Raw genomic sequence first — 16897 nt, forward strand, 5'->3', positions numbered from 1 at the left:
AAAAACCGATAAACAGAATTATGTATCTTAGTGTAGTCTACTTGTGTGCCAAGTTATATTGAAGTCAGACCAAAACTGTAGGAGGAGTAGCATTTTGAAAGAATTTTACAGAAATTTCTATTTTTAGTAACCACGGCAACGCCGTTCATCGATATCAAAAACCGATAAACAGAATTATGTATCTTAGTGTAGTCTACTTGTGTGCCAAGTTATATTGAAATTAGACCAAAACTGTAGGAGGAGTAGCATTTTGAAAAATTGTTTACAGACAGACAGACAGACGGACAGATGGACGGACGCCGGACGCATTACTATCGCATAAGCTCTTCTGGTCTCTGACCAGTAGAGCTAAAAATTAACTCAATATTCACTTCAAAATCATTTGTATTAGTTTACATTAGAATATTTACTGTAAACCAACTATCTCTCAGAATTTTTTTTTGTTTCTCATTCAAGCATTATCCAAAGCGGGCTTTGTTTATAAAATACAGTATAATTTTTTTGAGCAGGGAGGGATCTTTATCGTGCTACACCTGCTGTGACATGATCCTCAGTTTATACGGTCTCATTTATGTTCTTAGTGTAGTCTACTTGCAAGCCACAGGGGATATTATAATCTAGACTACCGGGACCCCCACTGGGAAGTAGCAAATTTGAGAATTTCACAGAAATGGCTATCTTTATTAACCAAGGCAATAATTTCATTAAAGTCAAAAAAACGATACACAGAATTATGAATCTCAGTGTAGTCTACTTGAGTGCCAAGTTATATTGAAATCATACCAAAACTGTAGGAGGAATAGCATTTTGAAAGAATTTCACAGAAATTTCTATTTTTGGTAACAACGCCAACACCGTTCGTCGAAATCAAAAACCGATATACAGAATTATGTATCTTAGTGTAGTCTACTTGTGTGCCAAGTTATATTGAAATCAGACTAAATTTGTAGGAGGAGTAGCATTTTGAAAGAATTTCACAGAAATTTCTATTTTTAGTAACTGCCAACACCGTTCGTTGAAATCAAAAACCGATACACAGAATTATGTATCTTAGTGTAGTCTATTTGTTTGCCAAGTTATATTACACAGAATTATGTAACTTAGTGTAGTCTACTTGTGTGCCAAGTTATATTGAAATCAGACTAAATTTGTAGGAGGAGTAGCATTTTGAAAGAATTTCAAAGAAATTTCTATTTTTAGTAACAACGCCAACATCGTTCGTTGAAATCAAAAACCGATACACAGAATTATGTATCTTAGTGTAGTCTACTTGTGTGCCAAGTTATATTGAAGTCAGACCAAAACTGTAGGAGGAGTAGCATTTTGAAAGAATTTCACAGAAATTTCTATTTTTAGTAACAACGCCAACACCATTCGTCGAAATCAAAAACCGATACACAGAATTATGTATCTTAGTGTAATCTACTTATATGTCAAGTTATATTCGGAATTCATAGATCAAAACTGTAGGAGGAGTAGCATTTTGAAAAATTGTTTACAGACGGACAGACGGACGGACGCCGGACGCATTACTATCGCATAAGCTCTTCTGGTCTCTACTAGTAGAGCTAAAAACTACAATCTTTGTTCTCAGATGGTGAAGATTCAGACGTAGCATGCTCTATGATTTATAAAGCAAAAAACTTCCTATGAAATTAAATTTTGAAATACCATATAATTGGTAACTGTAACATATGGTTGAATTCTTTAAATAATGACTGGCTCATTACTTTAAAAACAAATTATGTATAAATAAATGATGATAAACTATTAAAAAATATTACAATTGATTGAATTTCTAAGTTTTCATGCATCAGTACTCGATTTTAGGAACCAGTCGGAATTGGACAGCTGGAATCAGAAGAGATACATGTAGCTCCCATTCAGAATTCAGTAAGTTTTAAAAAGTTGCTTTTGTTATTATGCCCTGCTATGAATATGGATGTTACACATAGTGTTTGTCAAAGGCTCAAGTGAGCTTTTCTGATCACATTTTGTCCGTCCATCCATCCGTATTGTAAACTTTTCACATTTTTGACTTTTTTTTCAAGAACCAAAGGGCCAATTATAAATAATTTGATACAAAGCATCCTTGAGTGTAGGGAAGTTTAAATTGTTGAAATGAACGGCCAAGTCCCCTTACAAGTGGGAGATAATCAAGAAAAAACAAAAAGAGGGTGGCGTCATTAAAAAATCTTCTCCTCAAGAATCACTGGGTCAGTGAGGCTAAAAACTTATGTGGAAGCATCCTTGGGTAGTGTAGATTTTAAATTATCTTTTATGCTCAGCTCTACAAACTAAATCAGAAAATTATTTTAATCAATATATAGAAGGGTTAGTTAGGAAGTTAGGTGAGGTTAGTCCATCTTTTTTGAAGTATTTTCAGGATTTTTACTTATGTAGAAAAGAAAAGTGGGCTATGTGTTTTCGAAATGCAGAATACTATAATATAGACACAAATATGTTTCTTGAAAGCTTTCATAATCAGTTAAAAAATATTTATTTTGAAGGAAAACGAAATCGCAGAGTAGATGTCCTTGTAGAAACATTACTCCAGATTGAAAATAATCTCTTTTTCAAACATTTTGCAAAGAAAACCTATAACTTACCATCAAAAGAAGATGTTAAAGTTAATGACCGTCATGAAAATAGTTTCAGCATTTCAGAATCAGATGTTTCACAAGTAAATGAAAACACTTTTATGATAAATTCACAAAACAGTATCTATACCATAGAAATTCATTGTCAATCCTGCCCAGAATCACATTGTTTAGTCAAATGCAAGAAAATTCCATGCATAAATTTATGTCGGCACCTCTTAACTTGCAACTGTCCTGACTATAATCAAGGGAACATATGCAAGCATACTCATAAAGTATTTGGTATCATTAATAAAAATAAAGAAACAGACATAGAAGGCCATCAGTTACATGTACCATCAACTAATGTACCAGATAAAGTCCAAGGTGTAAATTCAACTATTACCTCACAATCAAAAACGACAAAAATCAAAGAAATTCAAGACAAATTAAAGATAATATCAGATCAGGTCCAAAATGACAAAACTGTTCAAGATCATAGGCTAGACAATGTGCTTCTTGCTTTGAACCATATAATATCTGCAAATGAAGGTTGCAAAAAAATATCAAGGTCATTTCTCCAGTTCTCAGAAACTGAAAAAGTAACATCAAATGCTATAATTGAGAAACAGCCCAGATTTAGGCGTACAGAAAAAACTGCTGGGAGAAAACGAAAAGCACCATTACGAAAACCATCTGAGGGTGAGAAAATCAAACTTTTGGAAAATTTGCAACAAAATCATGAAATTCAAGGTGAAGACTCTGTTACTAATTCACAGAACTCAAATTCTGATCAAACATCAGGTAGAGATAACGAACCAAGTACAGCTTCTGAGTTAGGACCATCTGTTGCCCCATATCCTCCACTAAGATTAGTTCGTCCTTCTCAGCCAGCAAACGTACCCATACAAACAACAGAACCCTTATTAAATGTTTTTCAGCAACAAGGTCTACCTTCTTCATATAGAATACCCCCATCTCTGTATGGTAGAAGAATAACAGTTATTCAAAATAACAGAAAACAAGATATATTTCATAATCAATCAGGAAAACCGCCAAAATATGGCTGAAATATTGCCGACTTGGCGTTAAACAATATGAAATCAATCAATCAATCAGGAAAACCAGATGATGATCTTTAAGTTTAGTACTCAATAGTTTTTAACCATTTCATCATTTTTCATAGATTTCCACTACATGTACATGTATCGAGCAACTTGCATAGAAAATTTTACCTGTAAAACTTGCAAAAATGTGCCCAGCGTACCCTTAAACCTCAAGGAGACCTCCGCCATTCCTATGCCAGAGATGAAGCACTAGCCATCCCCGATACTCCGAGGAGCCCCTCTCCGCAGCCCAGGCCCCCTACGCATACCCCTGCGCTCAGACAGCTCCTACACTATATCCAGGAGATGATCGAATTGATGGCCACCTAAGAAGGGGAGATGTGCCCTCGACGCCCCGTAGTCACCATCCAGGACAGTGCCGCCGCGCAGCCAGGGAAGGGATAGGACGAGTTCCATGTTGGTGCATCAAGGCGCCGGCCACCATGCTTGAGCGATGCCCGGTGTGCTTGAGGCAGGACCTCCCTTCTAATTACACGTGTTATGGTTGCCACAAGAGGCCGGCGTGTTTAGCTGTTCAGTTTTATTCCGTGGAGAGGAATCGTGCATGTCCCATGTGTCGACACCGACGTTCACCTTGGACCTAGGAGGAACCCGCCTCCACCCCACCTAGGAGATCAGCCTTTATACTGAGTAGATCCCAACAATAACTGTATGTGTTAAAATGCACCAGGGAGTAAACCCTTGGGAAAACAAAAAATCAAAACCCAACGGACCACTCACCTCTTCACAAAAAATGCTTTTTTTATACAGCTCCAGAAACGATTGTCAAAGAAAAACAGCAGGCCACTGTTTTTGATATTCATTTTTTTTAGATAATAGTAACCAAAGATGACATGGACAAATATGCAGAACTTTCAAAGCTTGGTCTTGATGTAGGAGACTCTCGCTGAAAGTGTGGCATCTTCAACCATTTCTAGCATGTGATTGGCGAAAGAAATTACCATACAAATTTGAAGAAATTCTAGATAAATTGGCAGATGATGAAATTTTTCCCATCATGTGGAATTTTTGAAAAATAATACATGATTTTTTTTACCTCTATTTTCAATGTTTTATACCCTTTTATTTTTTGGGAGGGGGGATTTTTTTTTGGGGGGGGGAATTAATCAATTATTCAAATTATTCATTATGCATTAATTTTAATCCAGCGACCTTTTCATCGCGTTGTGACGGATCCAATAGTGCATGTTAATTTTTTAGGTCACCTGAGTAACTCAGGTAACCTATTACTATCCGCTTTTTGCCATCGGCGTTCGTCGTGCTTTAACATTTGAACATGTTAAACTTCTCTAAATCCGCTCCGCCTCACCGATTTTAACCAATTTTGGAATATAGCTTCCATGGATGAATGGGGACTAAAAATTATGAATTTAATGGTCTATGCCCCCCTGGAACCTGAGGGGTGGGGCTAAAACCATAAAAATTCATGTTTTCTTAAAAAATCTTCCTCTTTACTCCTGGGCATCAAGCAGCCAAACTGTTGGCATGATTATTATAAGCAGTGAGCCCTCTACTAAAGTTATGAAATTCATGGCCCAAGGGTCAGGTGTTCTAGCACTACTCGGGCGGGGCTATATAAATCATATAGTGAACGTGCATTATGTGTAGGGTTATTTTCTTACCTGTGGTTGTAGGGTTTGTCGTCGTTGTAGAGGCATTGACCGTGCTTGTTGGGTGAGACGGTGGAAGTGTTACTTTCTCTGTCGTGGTTTTTGATGGTGGTATGGTAATCTTTGGTGTCGGTTTGGTGGTGGTTGTCTTCTTTGTTGGTGTTGTCGCTGAGGTAGTATTAGGAGCTGTAGTCGAGGTTGTAGTTGTCGTGGAAGTAGTCGTTGTTGTCGGTGTCGTCGTTGTCGTCGTTGGTGTAGTTGTCGGTGTTGTTGTAGTTGTCGGTGTTGTTGTTGGTGTTGTTGTTGTTGTCGGTGTCTTGGTTGTCGGTCTTGTTGTAGTTGTCGGTTTTGTTGTCGTTGTCGGTGTTGTCGTAGTCGTTGGTGTTGTTGTCGGTGTTGTTGTCGTTGTCGGTGTTGTTGTCGTTGTCGGTGTTGTTGTTGTCGGTGTTGTAGTTGTCGTTGTTGTAGTTGTCGGTGTTGTAGTTGTCGGTGTTGTTGTTGTCGGTGTTGTTGTCGTTGTTGTTGTCGGTGTTGTTGTTGTTGTCGGTGTAGTTGTCGTTGTCGGTGTTGTTGTCGTCGTCGGTGTTGTTGTCGTTGTTGTGGTCGTGGGTGTTGTTGTAGTTGTCGGTTTTGTTGTCGTCGTTGTCGGTGTTGTCGTAGTCGTTGGTGTTGTTGTCGGTGTTGTTGTCGTTGTCGGTGTTGTAGTTGTCGGTGTTGTTGTCGGTGTTGTTGTCGTTGTCGGTGTTGTTGTCGTCGTCGGTGTTGTTGTCGTCGTTGGAGTTGTTGTCGTCGTCGGTGTTGTTGTTGTTGTCGGTGTTGTTGTCGTGGTCGGTGTTGTTGTTGTTGTCGGTGTTGTTGTCGTTGTCGGTGTTGTAGTTGTTGTAGTCGGTGTTGTTGTTGTAGTCGCTGTCGTTGTTGTAGTCGGGGTAGTCGTGGAGGGAGTAGTTGTTGTGGAGGGAGTAGTTGTGGAGGGGGTAGTCGTTGTAGGTTTTGTAATAGGGTGTCCTGAAACGTCCTCTTTAATATTAGATTAAACTCCAACCGAATAAACAAAGCTAACAGGAAGGTCAGAAAATATATCATTTTCCGTATTTCCTAATTTTTTTTCCAACTTTTTATTGAATTTACAGCCCTCCTTATTTCTTAGAAAACACGAAGCAAAAAAGTTATCTACCAAATCTCAATACTCTAGATTCCTAAATATACGCGTAATATTACTTATCGCGTAATTTCGCTACGAGCACCACAAGCGAAATGAAATATCACGCCTTTCCTTTTATAGTGCTGAAATCTATGTTAGGAGAAGTAAGGAGACGGGGCCTATTTTGGGAAATGTTTACTATGACGTCACACATAATATAAAGTCTTCAAAATACGACAAAATGAAATTATTTGCTATTTCAAACAGCTGGATAGCAGTGTACTACATGCAAACTTACTATTACATGCAGTTTTGTCGCTTGTTAAAACCCACACAACAGTACTGTATATTCCTAAATATACGCATGGAATTAATTATCGCGTAATTTCGCGAGAAGCACCACACGCGAAATAAAATTACTCGCCTTTATTTTTATGGTGCTGAAATCTATGTAAAATATCTTTACAAACCGTCCATTCGCGAATTATTATTCTCGCGGTTTGGCGTTGAAGAGCTCGTTCGTGATAATAAGTACTCGTCTACACTATATAAACGATGCATCGATCGCAATGCACTTGTAAATTTGACGTCATCTCGTCAAAATGACGTAGTTTGTACACAGTGAGAGGCTGATCAAGTCACATTTTGTACAATGAAAAATGTCTTTTGTCCTCAAACAAAACAATATTTGCAATTAAATAAAAGGCCGTTAACTTCACTTGTATGCGATGTCTATTGTAATATATTTTTTGAATTTCTGTCTGTACATTCTCCAGACAATTGATACCGTTGTGTTTTTGTAGGCAGATTCATTGAAAAAGTATTAGCAGGGCCCTGATAAATCCATTTATTGCAATGGCATACCCTCAATGTATCTTATCAAGTTTTTACACATAAACTCAAGAAGCATAAATATATTTGAAAAGTGCTGCGAACCTCATGAAATCTTGCAAATAAATTAATTATAATTATATTTAATGTAGTTCACGAGCAAAATATTCAACTTGCCGTCCAACAAATTAAATTTTAGCAATTAAAAAGGGAATCTATATAGGTTCGCAGCACTTTTCACAAACTACATATAGTGTTGAAAAAGATTATAAATTAAACTAAAATTTTTTTACTTGGTTATGCCCTTGCAATATTGAAATTAATAGATGACCTCTAAACTACCAGTATAATTGCTAAAATCATGTGACGTCGACATCACGTGACAAGTCTAAATAAAAAATCTAAATGTCCCCATACATGTAGATTTAAACCTCATTACATTTTTTTTTATATCAGTGAAGTCCTAAAAAGAATCACCCATCCTAATTAAAGATGTATTTTTATCTTAAACCAGAAGTCTCTGTCGAGACTGTAGCTCTACTGGTTTATACTTAAAACAAAGGAAGAGAAAAGAAGCAGTTGGGACTTGAGACTTTAAATCAGCAATAAATAGAAAAATGATCCTTGCCACTCATCAAAATAAAAACCAATGCACAGAATTATGTATCTTAGTATAGTCTACTTGTGTTCCAAGTTATACTGAAAGCAGACCAAAACTGCAGGAGGAGTAGCATTTTGAAAGAATTTCACAGAAATTTCTATTTTTAGTAACCATGGGCAACATTGTTCATCGAAATCAAAAACCGATGCACAGAATTATCTATCTTAGTGTAGTCTACTTGTTTGCCAAGTTATATCAAAATCAGACCAAAACTGTAGGAGGAGTAGCATTTTGAAAGAATTTCACAGAAATTTCTATTTTTAGTAACCACGGCAACACCGTTCATCGAAATCAAAAACCGATGCACAGAATTATGTATCTTTGTGTAGTCTACTTGTGTGCCAAGTTATACTGAAATCGGACCAAATCTGTAGGAGGAGTAGCATTTTGAAAGAATTTCACAGAAATTTCTATTTTTAGTAACCACGGCAACACCGTTCATCGAAATCAAAAACCGATGCACAGAATTATGTATTTTAGTGTAGTCTACTTGTGTGCCAAGTAATATTGAAATTGGACCAAAACTGTAGGAGGAGTAGCATTTTGAAAAAATTTCAAAGAATTTCTATTTTTAGTAACCACGGCAACACCGTTCATCGAAATCAAAAACCGATGCACAAAATTATGTATCTTAGTGTAGTCTACTTGTGTGAATTATATTGAAATTGGACCAAAACTGTAGGTGGCATGCATTTTGAATAAATTGTTTACAGAACCACTGTGCCAGGACAGACGGACGGACGACGGAAACATCCTACTAGTGCATAAGCTCTTCTGGTCAAATCTGACCAGTAGAGCTGGGCCACAATGGCAACCAAAATTTTATGAAAATCGAAAATTTTCGGAAAAAAATTCTTTAAATATCTTCTTTAAGAACAACAAAGCCATAATTGACCATAATAGAATGACTTCGTAGCGTAGTGTGATTTAAATTTGTTCAAATCATGACTTAACCCTGCGGTATGGAAAGAGTTCCAAAATACGTGAAGTTTTTATTATCTATGAAAATTCTTTAAAAAGCTTCTCAAGAATAGCAAAGGCATAATTGATCATATTAATTCCGTCCGTAATGTCTGTTCAAGTTTGTTCAAATCATCCCAGGGGTAGGGTGGGGCCAAACTGGCCGCTCAAACTTAATGAAATATATGAAACTTTCAAAAATCTTTTTCTCAAGAATAGCAATGCCATAATTGATCCGATACATTTATATGGAAGTTTTCCATCCACAGGTAGTGTAGATTCAAGTTTGTTCAAATCATGACCCCCGGGAGGTATCATTTAGTGAGCTCATCGCTCGCAGTACCAAAATTTTGTTTTAGAAATATCTTAAAAATAGTGAAAATTAATAAATAATAACATATTTAAACAATGAAGCACACAATTGATCCTATAAATATGTAAGCAACTCAGGTTATTCAGTTAAAAACTTCAATTTTATTAAATCAATGACGCCTTAGGGCAGGGCCACAAAACCAAAGTTGTTTACATAGACATATATACAAATTCTTTAAAAATTCTTGCAGTAGCAAAGCCTGACGTCATATATTTTGGATTTAAACGAGTTTTCACTAATAAACCAATTTCACTTTTTCCAATGCGGACAGTGCCTTGTGAAACTAAGAACTTAATTTAAGCCCTGTTGTAACAATTTTTACATTGGAGAAACACAACCCACAGGAAAGCTCTGATTCAATTATAAACAAACAGCATATTAAGGATCTTAGAATTCTAAATATTAAATTATTGAACATTTAAATATTTGACTACCCTGTAAGAGACAAGGTTTGACCATTTTATAAGATGCTGCCTGGAAACCAAATCCAATGAACAGAAAAAGAGAAACAATTCATAAATAGCCAAACCTTAAAATTACGTTCGTAAATTATTACGTCACATCAACGACAAAATCTAATACTTCTAACTAAAATAAACTTGATTTTTATTATTTAAGATTTTTAAAGGAAAGCTAGCTTATATTTAAAAGAAAGTCCCGTGGGGACCGGGTTAGAATTGGTCCTCAGACCCCTTTGCTTGTCGTTAAAGGCGACTAAATGCTCCGGATGAGACCGTATATACCGAGGCCCCGTGTCACAGCAGGTGTGGCACGATATGTTTTGGATCCCTCCCTGATCAAAGGCCGTAAGTGCCGAGCATATGCCCAAATTTGCAGCCCTCAACCGGCAATGGTGACGTCTCCATATCAGTGAAATATTCTGGAAAGGGACGTTAGACAGTACACAATCAATCATTTACTTTGTTGTCTTCGTGTTTTCATTTTTAATTACTTTTACTAAATATATAAACCTTATCTCAAATATTAACTTAAAAAGACCGAAAAGAAAAAAATGGAAGGAAAAATGAAGCAACTGATTGGCAAAGTTTTACCTCAAGTGTTCTTTTTTCATTAACAAAAATCTTTGGAATTGATTGAACATCGTATTATCCACTATGACGTGGATATAGACATCGCAATAGCCCTGTTCCTATTATCCAGCAACATTATGAAGAATGTAAACAGATCTGGTCGATTTCTTTCGCCTTATTAGAAAAAGGAATCGAGTGAATGTTTACGTTGAAAGAACTGAAATTGAATCATCTCAAGCTCCTCCAGCTTCTGTTTCTAGAAAAGGGATTCTCACAAGAATGAGGAACGCATGGTCAAGGATTAAAAAGATAGGAAGAAATCGGGTTTATTCACAACGAAGTGAATCATTTTAATTTTACTGAGAGAGAGAGCTTTGATGATCACGTGAGGGACATTTCTGATATTCTTAAATGTTGCACAAAAATCTAATAGGTACAGGAGTAAAACAAAATTGTTGTGAAGTTTGTATATATCAATTTCGTGGTCTATAGTACATATAGAGTTCTGGGAACAAAACTGATTTATTCTTAGGAAACAAATATTTTACTAGAAATTCAACTACCAACAAAAGAAAAGGTATTTCCAACTCTTTATTGCGATTTATACAATAATCCCCTAAGCAAAACCAAATAAGAGGACAAACATCCCTTGAAAATTTACATCAGAATATCCTCATTTTTTTTTTATCCTTGTTAATCATTTGTGCCTGGCCAATTTAAACGCGTTAATAAATTCTAACTTTAACTCTCTACGGACATGTAAGGGGAGCGTGAGCGTTTCACATGCTTTTGTTTGAATATGTGCATATCGGACAAACGGAAGGAATAAGAATATTTAAAAGTCAAATGTTAAACATCATAACATCTCAGTAGAGTGGAGCTTTAGAATAACAATCTCCACACATTAAACAAGTATTAGGTTATAAATATAACATGAATTGTAACAGAAATGTAAATCATGACGCTCAAGTATGCCGTGAAATGATGTCATATTCTATTATTACGTCATATCTAGGTAGTTCAGAGAAGTAACTACATTATCTTTCCAAGCCGCATTGTTTATACATTAACACACGAGCTAACCTGAGATTGCATCCACATGATTTATTTCTAATAAAAATTTATAAGATCCTGCACTGTACTTGGATATTGAATACTGTTCATTATCTCTATATATCTCATACAATTTCTTTAAATATAAATTACATCCGCATGTCTCATGTTTTCAGTACGAATTTACTTCAACCCTCCGGTAGAACTTGATGGGATAAACAAATGATATAACTAAGGTTTATTATGCATGAAATGCCCGTTTTAAAATTTGAAAGGAGATTGAAACTCTGCGTTAAAAGATAAATCCAGTGTAAGAGCCTTGTACATCATAAACATATAAGTAGTCCACATGCTTTTTACCTAAGATTTTCAAAGATGTATTAAATGTATTATCACTATATAATTATTTCAGAGCCCCACCCTAACACCAGAACCCCTGACCTTGGGGTCATAAAATTCACAATTTGGGTAGAGACATTCGTGCTCATCATAACTATGTACTTACTTAGTTTATTTAACACCTAGAAGCAGAGAAAAAGACTTGAAAATAATTTTTGTATTTGCAGTATATAATCAATAGAGCCTCGCCCTAAGACCACAACCCCTTACCCTGAGGCCATAAATTTCACAATTTGGAAGAGGCATTCTTCCTCATCATAACTATGTACATAGTTAGTCTATTTAATACAGAGAAGATTTTAAAAGAATTAAAATGTTTTTACTGTATAATAAATAGAGCCCCGTCCTAACACCAGAACCCCTGACCCTGGGGTCCTGAATTTCACAATTTAATGCATTTTCACTCTATAATCAATAGCGCCCACCCTAACACCAGAACCCCTGACCCTGGGGCCATTAATTTCACAATTTTGGTAGAGGGCTTAATGCTCTTAACATTCATGCCAACAGTTTGACTGCTTGATGTCCCAGAAGTAAAGAAGATTTCATTAATTTTAGTGTTTTTGGCCCCTCCCTTAGGCCCCAGGGGGGCGGGGATTGTGAATTTTATATTCACAATTTTTGTTTCCCTTCACCCATAGATGCTGTGTACCAAGTTTGGTTAAAATTGGTTCAGTAGTTTCAGGGTAGAAGCTGAAAATGTGAACGCACGACGACGGAAGAAAACGGATAGCAATAGGTCACCTGAGTTACTCAGATGACCTTAAAATAATCACAGGGGGATGGGGTGTACCTAGTGTCAGTATCATGCTTTTTGGAGATATAATTTTGAACAACCCTGACGTGTTCTTAAAAACAAAGGGGGGGGGGGGATTTAAGTGTACAGTGCCTTTGAAACAAAATGTGATGAGAAGAGGATTCAAAAAGTGTGACACAATCTCTTGAGTTAGCTACGCATAAAGAAAAACACCAAAAGAAGATGGGCGTATTTGGCGTGTAATCTACAGGAATCATTTGTACGAAACATTTATTGTTTAAATGTCCATGATTTGGTTGGCAGAACATAGCGGATCAGATTTTACAAACATAACCATAATAATTATAGAATTTTTTCTTTTAGTTTGAAACACATTGTCATGTTGTAACATTTATAGCCGTTTTCCTAGGAGGCACAATAACATAGTAATGTTTCACATGAAATAAACATTTACTAGGTTAAAGACATAGGTGACAAGTGTACATATTGATATACGTCATAGAATATATAGAATATTGGAATTGATTTCGACCTAGAACCAATTTTTTTCTAATTAATGCAAAATTTTAATACATGTACATGAGTACATGAAATAAAGTGACAAAATTATTGATTGTTTGTATTAAGATCATGGAGAAAACACCCAGAGTTAGAAAAAAAAAATTAGAGAAAAGTGTTTAAAAATGTTCCATTTTGTTCAAAATGTATGATCTATCCATTTTCAAGGGTTTTTTTTTTTAGCAAATCAAAATTCATTTTCGTGAAAATATGTTCCTTTTCTATTGTACAGGAACCTGATGAATATTAATATGTAAAAATTGCTTGTCAAAAAAAAGTCACAAGTACGCCCCGTGTTCCTGCTGAATGGAAGCACCCTCGTTCTTTTTGAAGAATTATTTCCCCTTATGGGATGAGGAACCAAGACCTAACACCAAAGGTATAACTGACCAAGCCTTGTTTTATTTCTTTTAAATGTTTAAAGTGTATAAGGTATATCGCACTGTCAATATATAATATTAACGAGGCCCGATCTAGTTGAAAATTACGAAAACGGAATGATAAAAAAATTTAATTTTTGGAAATATTTTTGTATGTATTATGCTAAGAAAAATTAGAATGAAATTTGGTTACCTTGCCTTTATTGTAGTCAAATGGGGGCACTGTCAAGATATGGACCATTTTTCGTGTTTTTATACACAATTACATAGTAAAATTCTCCAATAAACAAAGAAATTGAAAATTAAAAAAAAATACATGATGAAATGTTTTGTTTTTCACATATATCATGCAATTTTCATTCTTCTTATAAAAAATGAAAAGAAAATTGGAGGTAGCCTTTATTGCAGTGAAAAGGGGGCATATCAAAACACAAAATTAATATTTATTTTATCCAACTAGATATGAAATAAGTCGCCGTGGGTTTAAATAACATCAACAAACGATTGCAATACTGTATTAGTTTCTAAAAAAATAAATAATTCTTACATTTTGAAATAATTTTCCCTCCATGCATTATTTTTTTCTTAACACGCGACGTTGTTATACATGAAAAAGGGGGGGGGGGGCGACAAAAAGGCGACAAATAACGAATTTTACTAATATCATGTATTATATAGAAAAATAAAATATTTCGGGGGTTGCATTTAAATGTTTCATAGACTGATTTTTCTTAACTCAAGCTGATCCATGCATATTTAAGTCCTCAAGAAAAAAGGGTGTGTATAAACACTTCAACATGTTCAAGGAGAAAGACTAAAATCGTTTACTTTTGGTTGCAGTATTTGTTTTTTTTAACTCACAAATTGAAATAAAACAAGGTAAAATTAATGAATATGTACCAAGAAATTGATATCTCAAAATAAATCATGTTCCAAAGTTGTTTATTAATTAAATTTTTAAAAAAAATGTAAATAATAGAAATACCAGCTTTCAACATGTATAGTCTTTAGAGCTACCAGGTATGCAAGATCAGCGAAACATTTTAGCGCAATTTGACGTCATTTTAATTGTGACGTTATTGTGACGGCAGTCAAGGGTACTGTGACGTGCCTGAGTCGACGCTGCGTTAAAACGTATGCGCAGTTCAAGTAGATCGGGCCTCGTTAAAAGATTTTAAAGCCCTTTGCATAAATTATCCCAGGTTTCCCACTGTCATTGATTTCCCTGGCATACCATACCATGCATACTAAGTAGACAGAGATTCCATATACTCCCATTTCACTGTGAGTTCTTAAAGCAGCGCCTGGGCGAAGAGAAAATGCAGACTACAGCACATTCATTTGTCAGATTTCTTTTCCTCAGTAACTTTAGACCCAGTCGTTAAAAGCTATGTTCTCCCGAGAATAGCAGCAAAAAGTTCAATTAAAAGTTAAAACTCCTAGATTTAATAGATAAATATTAAAGATAAATTGTAAATGAAACGTTCTTCATTTACTTTAGCACTGTTCAGGCTTCTTTTTCGTAAAGTAACTTACATACGACCTCATTTAATGTTAGAGTCTAGACGCGAGTAGTATAAGGGGTCTAGATGGCGTGGTCAACTGAGTGCACTGTTTATGCAAATGAGGTCAAAAATGGAGGATTCTGATTGGCTGGGGGGATAGGTGGAGTCAAGGGAGTGCAGCCCCCTGGGGGATAGGGGGGTCAAGAGAGTGCAGATTGGGGGGATTGGGGGGTCAACTCACTACAATCCTTGGGGTGGGGGATAGGTGGGTCAATTCAGTACACAGCCCCTATGTCTTATACGGGGTGTTTACACTGTATATAGTTTTTTTACTATACGCTGCGACTACGTTTTGTTTTACTATACTTTGGTACTACGATTTTTGGCAGCGACTCAAGAATGTGATTATGACGTCACACTTTTCATTCACAGTCTAGACAGCCTAGTCTAGCCAGCCTAACCAGTTTGAACTGGATTTTCTGAAAACAATAACAAAGACAGATTAGAACAATGCACATTTTATTCAAGTAAAATACAAAAAGTAAAATGATTTTAATATCCATTGTATCGACATAAGGCACAATATCTGTAGCAGTTCACTGTAAACTTCTCTATACATATCTCACAACAGGGATACTGACCACATTGTCTGCATTTCCATCTCCCTTCGGTCTTTTCTTCCCAACAGGTGGGACATCTCTCTATCTCTCTGTTTCTGGTAAACTTAGCCCAAGGTGGTATCATATGGTCTACCCCATTTTTCCATAGGAAATATTTTACACACCAACTGTACCCACATTCCTCTAAAGAAGGGGGATCTTCTATCACCCAGTGAGGTATAGGTTCTCTACATTTACTACATCCCCAGTACCAATCAACAACTTCTTCCGCATCGTTGTAGCCGACGTATTTTATTATATCTTTCATCTCCTCGTGACAGTGATGGCATATTTTCTTTTCTACCTCGAACAAATACATCATTCTCCACACAAAAGTCATGATGGGTACGATGAGCGCAGGGTACTCCTAGCTCCGCTTTATATACTATAGGTTTATTTAGGGTCGTGTGCAAAAAAAAAATTACCTTTTACCTGCATTTTTATACCTGTTGCATCATCTGTAAGGACCGTGTGCAAAAAAAAATTGGATCGTGTGCAAAAATAGGTTGGACTTACCTATGGATTGTGACGTCACCCACTGTATAAATAAGGCTTTTCTCCTACTTTCGGCTCATTTTACCCTCAGAGCCATCAGCTGTTGAACATGGATTCTACTAGAGAAAAACAGTTACAGGCTCAACGATTATTGAAACGAAAAAGAACCGAGAGAGAATTAGATCCACCACCCAAACCGATTTCTGAGTATTATCAGATAAGACTGGGTGCAGAAACTCGCTCTACAAAATTTAAAGCGCATGAAAATAAATATATCGTCCATTTCAAAGAATTTCCATAAGAGGAAAACACAGGATTCGTTCGTCGATTATTCAGAGACATGTTACAAACTTTCAAATCTAAAATCAGTGTAATCCTAACGATTACTTCCGCCTGAACCTACGTCATCATTCTCTGGATTCAGAGATTTGGTACCAGTTTACGCAATGTAAACATTTAAACGAAGACCTCATTTTAGATAAAATAGAAGCCGTGCAACAATCCAAAAAGGAGTTCAAACTGGGTGACGGCTCCCTGGAATTCGATCTGTTTCATGTCGAGTATCCCGAGGGGAGTGGTGGAGACAGAACCAAACATCTACAAGTGAATAAAGAAACTTTCAAGAATAATAAAAGAGCCATCGTTCGGATCGTCAATCCCTGGGATAAATTTTGTTTGGCTAGAGCCATTGTCGTCACTCGATTACACAGTCAAAAACCCGAACATCCAGACCCCGAATGGGAAAAACGATGGAAACGCATGAGATTAGGAGATAAAC

The 16897-nt window shown here is 36.1% G+C and overlaps 2 protein-coding genes across 2 annotated transcripts; one reads left to right on the forward strand and one right to left on the reverse strand.

Moving 5' to 3' along the window:
* The first annotated feature begins 2276 nt into the window (after positions 1 to 2276).
* LOC134266028 (uncharacterized) lies at positions 2277 to 3649 on the forward strand. Its single transcript, XM_062748256.1, has one exon. The coding sequence runs from the start codon at positions 2420 to 2422 to the stop codon at positions 3647 to 3649; it is 1230 nt and encodes a 409-aa protein (XP_062604240.1). The 5' UTR covers positions 2277 to 2419.
* Positions 3650 to 5076: 1427 nt separating this feature from the next.
* LOC134266029 (integumentary mucin C.1-like) lies at positions 5077 to 15964 on the reverse strand. The gene is made up of 4 exons (XM_062748257.1): positions 15607 to 15964; positions 6180 to 6333; positions 5329 to 5645; positions 5077 to 5114 (listed from the first exon to the last, which is right to left on the reverse strand). Exons 1-4 carry the CDS (start codon positions 15962 to 15964, stop codon positions 5077 to 5079), a joined length of 867 nt encoding a protein of 288 aa, XP_062604241.1.
* Positions 15965 to 16897: the final 933 nt, after the last annotated feature.

This window comes from Saccostrea cucullata, unplaced genomic scaffold, assembly GCF_032062105.1.
Source record: "Saccostrea cucullata isolate Sc308-1 unplaced genomic scaffold, CSIRO_AGI_Scuc_v1 ctg10237, whole genome shotgun sequence".
Classification (NCBI taxonomy): domain Eukaryota; kingdom Metazoa; phylum Mollusca; class Bivalvia; order Ostreida; family Ostreidae; genus Saccostrea; species Saccostrea cuccullata.